The 12,055-nt window shown below is 47.0% G+C and overlaps 1 protein-coding gene across 1 annotated transcript; it reads right to left on the minus strand.

Annotated features, from left to right (window-relative positions):
- Positions 1 to 571: 571 nt before the first annotated feature.
- On the minus strand, positions 572 to 11,743 carry LOC128297210 (homeobox protein Hox-D3). The gene is made up of 4 exons (XM_053032812.1): positions 10,809 to 11,743; positions 5,979 to 6,114; positions 5,367 to 5,842; positions 572 to 884 (listed from the first exon to the last, which is right to left on the minus strand). The coding sequence occupies exons 1-4, from the start codon at positions 11,741 to 11,743 to the stop codon at positions 572 to 574; spliced, it is 1,860 nt and encodes a 619-aa protein (XP_052888772.1).
- Between the last annotated feature and the right edge of the window lie 312 nt (positions 11,744 to 12,055).

The following is a 12,055-nucleotide window of genomic DNA, read 5'->3' on the forward strand; positions in this document are numbered from 1 at the left end:
AGCACGGATAGGACTTTGGAAAGTATTTTAAGTGTGTGTGTGTGTTTTTTTGTCGTTTTTTTAAGGATTTACTTCACTTCCCAAGCAGGTGGAAAAGGGAAGATTTTGCACCGTAACCCATCATACGCCATCATCCACTCAGCAGCATTCAGCAGCACTTAGCACAAAATGCTGAATAATGAAGCAGTCGCTGGCGGTTACGGTGTGTTGGACATCACTGTAGAGGTAAAGGACCAACAGCTCATCCTTAAGCTTGCCCGTACGGGAGCTCGGGGACAACAGTAAATCGGCAAGAATCAATCCCCCAATTCAAATGCTCCCGATGATGAAGTAGTAATCACGACGATTGACTGTGACCTGCCTGTTGGATGGGATGGGAATAAGGATGGACGAATCGGGGGAGGGGGAGATAGAAAAACTAAATCACAACCAAACTGTAAGACGAACTATCCGAAATGAGGCCCCCGAAACGGTTCGAAACGGGTGCGGAACAGCGGGTGCCTCGCCGGATGTGGCTGTGACGACGTTGAAGGTGACGGCGACGATTGCGAACCCTTTCTGATGCTCTCGATCAGGGCAAAAAAGATGGAAGTACGTAGCTGTGGGTGACATTCTCCTCGGCCTTTACCATACCGAGCGCATCGGGATCGTCCACACCGACGGGTTGACACTGACCTGGCTGGGATTGTTGCTGCTGCTGCTGCTGCTGCGAAGACGGCGGTGGTTGGGCTTGCTGTGACGGTTGCGGTGGACCGTAGTGTGCTTTCAGGGACGGATCGTCCAGCTGGTGGCACCCACCGTACTTGGGGTCCGCGTCCGGATAGTGATGCACGTCGACACCGTGGATGTACTTCGTGTCGTCGACGTATTTTCCATTCGTGAGACTAATTGTGGTGGTGGTGATGCCGGTAGAAGCGCACATGGGAACGAAACGGGAGGAGAAAGGTGATTTATTACGGTTAGTAACGGTGTGGTAACATCAAACGGGAAAGTAAAACCAGCGTTCGCTTTTGAAGTGCAACGAACACGGTAAAGGTGGAGCCACCATGGTTGGATATATTACTGTCGCGAAAAATAAATTAAATCATTCACGGATGGTACTTGTGCTACACAATTTGTATGTGTGTGTGGCTTTTATGGCTTCCAGTTAGCAGCACCATTGGGTAACCGAGCAAGAATTTCATTAAAAAATAAACACTTGCAAGTACGATTATTTAATATCCACATTTTTGAGAAACGCAACTAGAGAGGAATCATTTCGCTATTCCTAGTAAATTGCACCATTATAGTTGCACCATTTCTCCTGTTCGATTAATCTCGTTTTATGTAAATAGTTATGCTTTGATATATGAGAACGTGGTTGTTCGAAGAATGAAGGATGAAACAAATGAGGATTATTTTACATTGCAATAATTATTGTTGCATATAATATGTAATATAAACATTGTGTCAATGATTATAAATGAAATTGAGTACTTCAAACAAATTAGTCTTTACGCTTAACTTTAATGAAATACACATTGCCGAATAATTCTAATTACAGTGGAAAATACATCTCTGATCACATTATGCACAGTGAGAATGCGAGAATGGAATTTGGAAACGACTTTTCGACATATCTGTTATTACAATTTTAAAACCTTCAGTACAGGAATTTCCAAGTTATTACTTTAATTTTTTTAATTTGTAGTTTTGTCTATTCGCGATTAAGTACCGATCACAACTAAAGTCTTACTGTAAATCAGTTGTTGTTACACAGAAGCATGGTTTGACTTTGGAAAGCATTTCTTGATTATTGAAGGCTTTAATTAAATTTTGCTGTAATATTTTACAAATAATGAAGATTGTTAATTATTATTTTCCCAATAGCGCAACACATTGTATACATTACAACAAAAACTTGTAGGTAAAATGCTGTATCCTGAAGTATGCTGATTATTTTACTTCAGTTCAACAGTTCACGAAATTGAAAGTGAATTTGTATCAGTAAATTCCTTCTAAATTGCGTTATATGAGACTGTTTATCGATATTAAACAAAAACACTCAACCGTTGTTTGAACTTTAGAGTAAACCGGTTAAATTACTGTTCTTCAAATTCGCATGGAACTTTGCCCGTACAAATAATGTCGGCAGATAAATCAAGCACTATCTCGCGCAATGGAAAACGAACAACGGCATCTGTCAAAAAGTTCTGTCCTGTTCACGGGAAACGCACCAAACCTCGCCAACGGATCCGTTCGCCAGGTACCTGCAAGGTGTACACAGCAAGTGGTTGAAAAATTTTAATTATCTTCCCGTACGATGACAATCCGGTCACCGGTTTGCCGGTGCACCACTTCACGATCACGGCTGACCCTCCCCTCCCGGGTATTTGGCAGTTAGTCGCGTTGTCTCGCGCGGCTCACGAATCACAAACCGTACCGAGGGCGCAAAGGTTAAACGGGATTCATTTACTCACGCCCAAAAACAAGCACCACTCCTTTGTGAAGGTGCGAATGAATTGGGCTGAATGCCTCTCGTGCCATCATTATTACGGTTCTCAGCTGGAAGTGAAAACGAAACGAAATGGCGACGCGTTTGCAGCTCGTTTGCCAGCAAGTTTTTCGGTGTAACTTCATCAGCGGGCGTGCAACAAATGTTGCACTTGCACAACTTCCCGAAAAACTCCCGGCTTTCCGGCTTCACCGTGCCCCCCGTCCGTTGGGGCACACAATGCTTCAAACTTTTGTGCGCTTCCATTTGCACAAAGGGTTGGAAGGCCGGTGGAAGAAACAACTGCTACTTTCTTCAGTTGTTGCACGGACCAGTTCCCGGGCCATTTTGGCGTTCGCCGGGTAGCGGGATCGGGGAAGATCACGTGAGGAACGAAAACGTGGCTGATGGATGCTGGATGCCCGATCTTGCTCGATCCGAATGCCGGCATTAGTTTGGTTTTGCTCGCAACTGGAAGGTGTTTGAAATGCAAACAAAGTTTTTCGAGTTTCAAAGAAGTTACCCACCCACTTCCCTCTTGTTCTTCCCGAGAAAGCGTGGAAAGTTGTGTGGGGGGAGTGGGAGGAAAAAAAAATGTTGCCCACCCATCATGTCCGCTTAGTTTTTCGACTCCACTGGTTGTTGTTTTTCGCTGCCGCCCTTTTCAAACTACCGAAGCACCCGGTGATGGTGATGTGGGCCCGCGTGTACGTGTACGCTTGGTTGACTATAGTTTTTGAAGTAGGTGGTACGGGTACGTTAAAACGCGAAGCAAGATGGATGAGCATAACTTAAAAGGGACGCACGTGGCCGGCTGGGGCAGTGTTGGAGGTAGTGTCTTCAACAATTTATCGATATCGACCCATCGACTGGAAAGGCAGCAATGGGTGTAAGACGAGAAAATAAACTAGCACAGTACCGGTATCGATTATGGTTGGAAAGTTTTACACCCTCTCCTGTACTACTGTCTTCCACCATCCCATCGGTGGTTGGTGTCGTTTGGGTGGAAAAAGTTCCTTGCTGCACACGCCTTTGCTGCACCGATCCGTGACGCTCGGTACAAATACTTATGAGTTCGACAAGAGATAAATGGATGCACTGAGTTAGGTGCGTTTTTATCACTTTTCCCCTTTTATTCTTTCGGGGAATTCTCGATCGTAAAACTTCAGTGTTTGCATGGAACGAACGTCGGCCACTACTGCACGGTCGTCCAATATCCCTGCTCCCCGCTATTTCGATCAAATTTCGATTAAGTTTACATTTTCGTTTGCATTTTCGCTTCCTTTCTGTTGCTTTTGCCTCTTTTTTTTTTGGTTCTGGTGTAAACAATTTCTTCGCCTCGTTGGTCACTTTGAGCAGTAAAGCATGCATCATAAACTTCGATGCTGGCCAGCTCAAACTGCTCCGGTGCAGCAACATCAATTGCAATCAGCAGCAACAGCAGCAGCAGCAGGCTATGGAACGGATTGGGAATGCCCGGAGCCGGAGTTCGTGCTGCGATGGAGTGCGTTTCTGCAGGCCAGTGTACTGTGGTCAAGTGCAAAAGAGTCCCTGATGTGTGTGTGTGAGTGTTTCTGGCATGCTGGTACGGTTCAAAGTACTATCGTGCTTCAACTTTTCCAATACGATTCGTCTCTGGCAGCGAATGTGCAGTTTTTGTGTGCAGTTGACGAGCTGCACACCGTATATACTGCAGATAGTAATTTAAAATGTTTGCATTAAATTTTTGGCTTTGATGATGTTGCCCATTTGTGTTCGGCAAAGTTTGCACGAATCGGCTCGTATCGGCTATGGTGTTTGTGCAACAAAAATTGCTACAGCATTTGAAGTTCCACAGCAAAACCAAACACTTGAAATGCTCGGAAAGGTAAACATCAAATTGTAATTTAATTAATTACAAGTTTACTATTTTGTTGTTCAAAATGATGGGAAAGCCTTTGGAATTAATTCAATGGGATGAGCTAAAAGCAAAACCGACAGGACAAGGTACAGAAATGTTTACAACTTCGCAACGGAAATAATGAATTCGGGCGAATCTAGTTAACATTGATTAGTAACTAAAAAGCTGCTGCATTTCAAAACATGTACAACTGCTGCAAATCATTACGAAGAAAATTTTAATTTACACATTGTTTAGCAAAAACCACCAACGGTATCCGGATTTTAGGGTGCGGACAGTGCAGCTGAGCACTTTTCCACTGACAAATGGATGTAACACCGTGCCGGGATAGTACGGGAAGTAGTGCAAAATGAGTCGTATTTTGGATTAATTTGAAATCATTTCTTGAAATTCTAGATTGCAAATGCTACATTCGTTGCTAGGGAGACGGTATTAGTGTCACTGCTCAGATAAATTGAAGAGTGGAAAATCCATGGAATTTCGTCCCAGTGGAAGTGGATTCCGGCAAATATCTTAAGGAATTAGTTTAGACTGCACATTGCGAAGCTTCCCCGCCTACAGTGGTGAAGCGATTCAACTATTCGAAAACCAATCTCCAATTCGTTCTCCACCAAGCTGCCGATACTTGGGTACAAGAGTAACAAACGGAGTAATAATGATTTTCCCACGCGTGTGCGTTTGTACCGTTCGATTCATTGTGACCCAATTTTCCGAGCATCAATTTTGCCTCCGGAAGCAAGATGTAGGAAGGAAGACTGCACGCCAACCGCCCGAGTCACTCAATTGAAGAGTCTCGCACCGGATTCGTAACAGTACAACGGCTAGTCCTCCCCGTCCCAATGGGCGGGGGGGGGGGGGGGATTGTCTCTAAATCTCCGTAAATAATCGCACGAATTGTTTCATTTCCCGTGCGCTCAATCCCGAGGCCCGCTATCGGCACCCGGCAACCCCGGATGGTGAGGAAATAGGGGCAGCATAGCGGTCGGTACTTACCCATCGGGCAACCCGGCCGTACAGTGCGTCTCGAACTTGTCCTCCATCGTCGGTGCGTAATGGTCCGGCTTGTGATGGTTGTGATGCGCATGATGGTGATGATGGTGGCTGTGGTGCTGATGCTGGTGCCCGGTCTCATCGCCGCCCGGTTCGCCCGGCCGCGACGGGCTGCCGTAGTCGTAATGCTGCCGCACCGGGAACATGTGGCTCTCGGGCATGTAAGTACCGTATTGGGTGCTGAACGACCCGTACGGGCTGACGGCCGGTGACAGCAGATTGATGTGCGGCCCCAGCTCGTACGGTGCCTGATAGGTGGACCAGCTGTCGACACTGCCCGGTGGCGTTACGGTTGCGGTTTGCGGGAACTGGCTGAACGACGACCCGATCGGACCGTTCATCGGGGCCGACGGACTGTTGTTGCCGAGGTAGGCCGACTTCCGCGGTGGTTCCCGCTTGCGCCATTTCGCCCGCCGGTTCTGCAAGAGTGATGGAAGGCGTTAGAGAGATAGAGTTGCTGTAGCGCTAGTTTACGTCGGTAAGCCACGGAGTTAGAAAAAAGTGAATCCCCATTTGGCCAAACAAAGCATTTTCGTGAAGTGGTCGACCCGTTACCTGAAACCAGACCTGCACGCGGGACTCGCTAAGGTTCAGCTTCAAGGCCAGCTCCTCACGTGCGAACACATCCGGATAGGGCGCCCGTTCGAAGGCATGCTCCAGCTCCTCAAGCTGATACGCGGTGAAGGTCGTCCTGCAATGGAACGGGGATATAGTAATGGCGCATCATATCCACTCGAGTTCGAGGTCAAACTAATGAAGGTGGTCGGTCTATGATTGGTTGGACAGCGATATCTTCGAAAGCCCAAGCCTAAACGCAGCATAATCCTATACGCAATATACATCACTGTGGGGCGCAGGTCTTTTGTAAAACTTTTCGCCACTGGCCGAGCTTGCCTATTGTGTGGCCGCACAGTCGATTCATAATAGAGTTTCTCTGCTACATCAAACATTTGTTGGGGGCTACAATGGCGGTGCGCAATCGAACGTTCGTACACTTCGTTGTATTTCGTACTTCGAAAGGAGCTTAAAACTGCTGCCCGGGAGCACTGTGGTGAAGGTAAAGACCAATCGACATTCGTCGCTAAGGCTTTCGCCAGGATTGACCGTTCAGCACGTCTCGTCCCCAATAATGTCCCGGTAGGGATCGTCCTATTGTTTCCGAAACTGACAATGCACGCATGACTGCATCAGGAATGATATTTTGCTCTCCTTCCTAATTGCATTTCGGGCATGCACAGGCCAACGATATGCCAGCCAACACACGCTGCTCGTACGGTCGAACAAAAGCGCACGAAGAATATGGATTTTCGGTGAAAGAATATGTCTTTTTCCCCCACCCCTTTGTTTGGTGGGTCATTGCGAAAGGACAACAGTCCGAGCAGCAAAACATCTTTGCCTTCTTCGACAACATAAACTTTGCTCTAATGCATTTTGTTGCAACAATATCGGTTAGCAGGCGAATCCCGCATTCATGTGTTCTCCGGCCATACGCCACCATTCCCCACGGACCGCGTGATGTTCCGGAACGATCGGAAAGATTTCCGACGGAGCTATTCGTGTATTGTACGGCTAATGAATACAAATGTTTTCATTCCGAATGGAGAGTCTCGAGAATTAGTCGAGAACCGTACCGTTAATAGTGGTGCTGTCCCATACACTGCCCGTATACGCACAGCGGTTTCTTTATGACCACTGCAAGGTACACAGATTTTCTCGTGTGCCATTTTCACCACCCTTTCCCCCGAGGGGGGTAGGGGGGTGGTCGGTTTTTGGGGGGGGGGGGTCTGGGAGGATTTTGTATGAAATTTTTATTGTGCTGCTGCTCTCTGCTGCACTCTGATTTCACCCGAACGGAACGTGTCCGTGTCTTCTTGGCGTACGTCTCAAGAACTCTTTCCCCCTGTCGCCGCCTTCTCCCACCTCACCATGAGTTTTATGCTGACCAGCCTAGGCACTGGAAGCAAGCTAATGCTACCTTTAATTAGATTGACCCCGGTGTGATGCACGACCCCTTTTTCGGCTGGGCTGGGGCTTAAGAGACTTGAGCATCGTGCCGGGTAAACTTCATAAACACTATTAGGATCGATTGTAGTGGCTTGATTTTAGTCCATTGTTAATTGGAAGCAGTACAGCAACCCCCCACCCGTGTACGTGCAAGGGCTAAAATCCAAAATATGGTTCATTCGTTGGTTTCTCGGAACCTCGGACCTTTATTCTTCTTGCCTTTGCCCTCCCCCAAAAAAACTTCGCCACAAGTTCTTTCGGGCGAACAATTACCTTTCATTAGCCGGCTACAGTGGCTGGGATTACAGATTGGCCACCGGACGTTTGGCTCGAGTCCGGCAAGACCGTTCGACGCTTTATTTGGATTCGATTAGACCGTAGAGTTTTTGTTTACAGAGCGTCTCGATGTTTTACGAGTAATGTGTATTTATTGTGGTGCACTTCCAAAGCCTTCCCACAACTTACTGGACTTATCTTCGACTGTTGAAGCAGAGTTGCACCGGATGGTGACGGGGTACCAACCCGTTTTTCAACTCCACCCTCTTCCGAGCTCACTCAAACCGCATGCATTTTGGGCAAATTGTTTGCTTGCTCGGGTAAATGGTCGGTGCAATTTCTGTTTGCCGGGCTCTTTGCCCGAGAAGACGATACCGGTTTTTTGGTGAAAAGATTGATCCGAATAAATAAATCTGACCCTGCACCACCGGCGGTACCGGCACGCGACCGTCCTCGTCATCGTCATCATCATCATCATCATCACCCCATCGTCATCCTGGGGCCGTGCGTTTCTGCCTTTCGCAGAACCGTTAAGATGACTCGGGCAAAGGTAGCTTTTGATACAATAAGCGCACAAAAGAAAAGCAAAAGGGGAAGGGGGAGGAGGGGGGAAGGGAGGAGGAGAAAAAACTAGAACACGTCCTGACATTCCAGCATTTTCGGGCAGCCGACCCGAACGGATAAATAACTTACACTTAATCAAGGTTCGGGAAAATGGTAAGCAAAGGTGCCTGTTAGGGTGCCTTTTTTTCGGCACAAAAAACCCAACCCACTCGTGTCCGGCGGGGTGTGTGGGTAGAATCTTTTATTCTCCTTTCGCATCATGCCTTAAAGGTGCGGAATTCGATCTGAATGAGCCTGTGCCAAACACCATCGGTTGGAGTTTTCGTTTTGAAACGGGGGGAGGTGTGGGAGAAGGTGTGGCACGGAAGAGCACTCTGCTGGTGAAAAGGTTTAGGTTTGCAGAAAAATGGGATATCGGACGAATTACTTCATTGTAAGACGATGATTACAAGGTTGTTGTACGGATGCTGAGTGGATACAATGCGTTGTTGTTGTTGTTGTGTTTTTTTTCTTTTTGCGGGATCGAATACGGCAAAAGGTCCATTCACTTCGCAAACACACACAGACGTACGCCCATATTTAAGGAGATGGTCAATTTAATCTGATAACAGTGAACAAATAAAGTCGGGGATGGCGGGGTGCTTCGATGTGCGGCCAGAGCCACCAGGATGCCGGTAACAGAAATTGCAAGAAAAGTTGTAACTCAGTGACAAGTCGCCCGCAGCGATATCGTTTGTGGATGTGTTCTTTGGATGCGCAATGTATTGTTGCGTAAAATGCAAATGAATACATTTCGGGTGCGCAAACGTCATAACAGAACTTACACGACCACTAGTTTCTTGATAATAAATGTAAAAATTGCAGTGAGAGACAGAGAGAAACAAAAAACGATGTCCTTTGAAGTTCGCTATAACTTAAAACAGCACAATTTTTCTTTGATTTTTGCATACCTTTTCATCAGCTTAAAAATTGCTCCGAAAGAGTGTGTTTTAAAACGCCCTATTTTTTTAATCGCTTTTTAGTTATGAAACCTCATTCCAAATGGAGAAAATAATAACATGGCGTATGGAATAATTTCAAGGTGTACAATTTACAACTCTCCGGTGATAATATTGGAGTTTAAATTCTCCAAGCCTGTTAATAAAATACCGTTTATTTTAATTATTGGTATTTATCACATATCATTGGAGTGATACTGTTTTTGCGGGGTTTAAAAGAATCGCAGGAACAATTACGAAACGCATCTTTATACATCGTTGGTTTGACAAATTACAATCAAATATATTAAATTTTTGGTAAAAATCTTTTTAAAAAAGTCAATAAAAGAAACTATCTTTTAAATCTTTGTAACATTTTTTTCACATAACGGATGGCTCTCCGGATCTCTTCAGGATCTTATCACAAAGCAATCGGTTGTTCCGAGCTGCATTACAACTTATGCGTTTAAGCACTTTCATGATGGAAAATTTACATATAATTTTATCGCCTATTTATCTGCTACAGCCGAAATATCTGTTTGCTTTAGTACAATGTTACTACAAAACCCGTTAAAAAATCGCCAAAGTCTCACGGAGTAGCAGACAGATTGCATATCATTCCACATTAACGTGGTAGAGAAATGATAAATCACATTCCGATGAATATGTTGCCCCACGTTCCGAGCCAGACAACCCAAAAGGGATATTTCAATTGTAGCCTCCCACCCCCTGATGTACACCAGCTCTGATGGTACGTCAATACGTCAGACGAACTGTCCATTCATTCAATTCCGGGTAGGGTTTCGGCCCGAGTTTAAACTTTTGCAACATTATTCTTCCTTTCTGCATTTCGCTCCAGCTATTCCAACCTTCTACCAAATGATTGTGGGCGATGATAAAAAAACACACACACACACGCAGCATAGTAGGCCGTTTTCCATTCATTTTCCGAATTTATGTACACGCGCAGAGTAAAAAGAAAACAATTCCACACAACACAATGTTGCGTGTGCGTTTGAATGATTTTCGCCCAGTCATTGAAAATCGTTTTAAGCCCGACATCTGACGATGACGAATGTCGATAAATGTTCCATTCAGGTTCCGTTTTTTTTTCCCGCCCCTGCGATGGGGGGTTTCCCATTTTCCCAATTTGCCGAGCTTCGACAAAACAAAATTCGACCCGACTGGAAGGGAGGATATTGTATCGCCTACAAAGAATGCCATCCCGACAATTTGGAGCAACGTTCCCTTGCAATGAAGGTAGTAACACAGGGCCACACTGGATGGGAAATGTGTGCATTGACAGCACCGATGGAAAAGTGTTACCCACCCGCAGCAGAGGAGCAAGAAATTAATAATCCTTTAATACACGCTGTTTGTTTGCGTGACGTCGATCAAATTTGTGTTTTTTCCCCCGCTTTGGAACTGGCTCACAGCTTGGTGGCAGATGTGTGTGGGAAATTAGTAGTGCGAAATGGTAATCCATTTTTCATTAGTGTGTGTGTGTGTGTGGTTGTGTGTGATGTATTGCGGGATGAAGCAGAGCTGCTTATCAAGTGCTTACCTAGTTTTTTTCTTCTTTATTCCATTCGGGTCCGTTTTCTTCTTATCATTTTTCTTGCCATTGCCAGCACCGTCCATTGGGGTCGTGGTGGTCGGTGTGGACGATCCGGATGCACCGTTCATGTCGTCGCTTTTCCTCGGCTTTCCCGGACCGACGCCCGGCACCATGCCGGGCCCACCGACGGGTACGCCATTTGTTTGGCCACTGTTTAGCATCGATGCGTCGACCATGCCCGATCCGGACGGGCCTTGCGGTGGTCCGGGATGCTGAAACATGGCGATCGTCGTCTCGTAGTCGAGCTTGCCACCGTTGCCAGCCGGTGCACCACCGTAGTCGATGGATTTCGGCCCGTTCGGGGAGGACGAGGAGGAGGTGGAATAGTCCAGCCGGCCGTTACCGTTGTAATCTAGGGTTTTAACGAACTCTATTTTATTCAGATTATCGTGGCCGATGGGCAGGGCGGTGTAATATTCCAGCTTACAGTTGACGTATTCGAGCGACTTGTTGCCTCCCGGCACCGAGTGTGGACCGAGCCCCGAGCTGGGCTGTTGCTGCTGGGGGTGGTGCGATGGTGTCCCGTTCGGGGGTGAGTAGGACGAACCGTCCAGCTTGCCGTTCGCCAGATGGTGATATTCCACCTTGCTGAGGTTCGTGTAGTCGATGGTTTTGTAGCTCGGCGAACCCGACACGGACAGGATGCTGTTCACCTCGGGCAGCCGTTGATGGGTGCCGGTACCACCACGGCCGCCGCCGCCATCGTGTGTCGGTGAATGGCCGATGCCCATCATCACCTGGAGATTACCGTGGCCGGACGCCGCTACGACCGTGCTGGTGGATGGACCGGCATGGATCGGTTTGGTAGCGCCTGCCAGCGTACCGAGCGTGTCGCTCGTAAAGTCACCGAATATCTGGTCGTCGAAGGTGGACGGTTCCATCACGGTGCGGCTGCCGAAACCCCCCGAGACGTGAAATATTGACGCTAGATTTCAATTAACCGCCCGTCAGCGGTAAGATTGGATCACACTCGCCGGCGGTACCGTTGTGGACCGCCAACAAGTCCATAAATAAACCGCAATGAATTGGATGAGTCAGGCTGTCGCTGGGCCACTACCGTCGGCACACCACGGCGTGGTGGAATTCTGCACCAGATCAAGATGAAACGATTGAAGGGACACTACAGATTTAATCAAACGCACGGCACAATTTCACTCACAATAATGCACGGAGACAAAACCGCTCATCACAGG

This window comes from Anopheles moucheti, chromosome 2, assembly GCF_943734755.1.
Source record: "Anopheles moucheti chromosome 2, idAnoMoucSN_F20_07, whole genome shotgun sequence".
NCBI classification, from domain to species: domain Eukaryota; kingdom Metazoa; phylum Arthropoda; class Insecta; order Diptera; family Culicidae; genus Anopheles; species Anopheles moucheti.

Excerpts from the sequence above, each read along its gene's own strand:
- LOC128297210 (XM_053032812.1), bottom strand. The coding sequence starts at position 11,743 with ATGGAACCGTCCACCTTCGACGACCAGATATTCGGTGACTTTACGAGC. Across the intron at positions 6,115-10,808 it reads ATAAAGAAGAAAAAAACTAG|GACGACCTTCACCGCGTATC; the intron begins GTAAGCACTTGA and ends GTTCCATTGCAG. Across the intron at positions 5,843-5,978 it reads GCGTGCAGGTCTGGTTTCAG|AACCGGCGGGCGAAATGGCG; the intron begins GTAACGGGTCGA and ends TCACTCTTGCAG.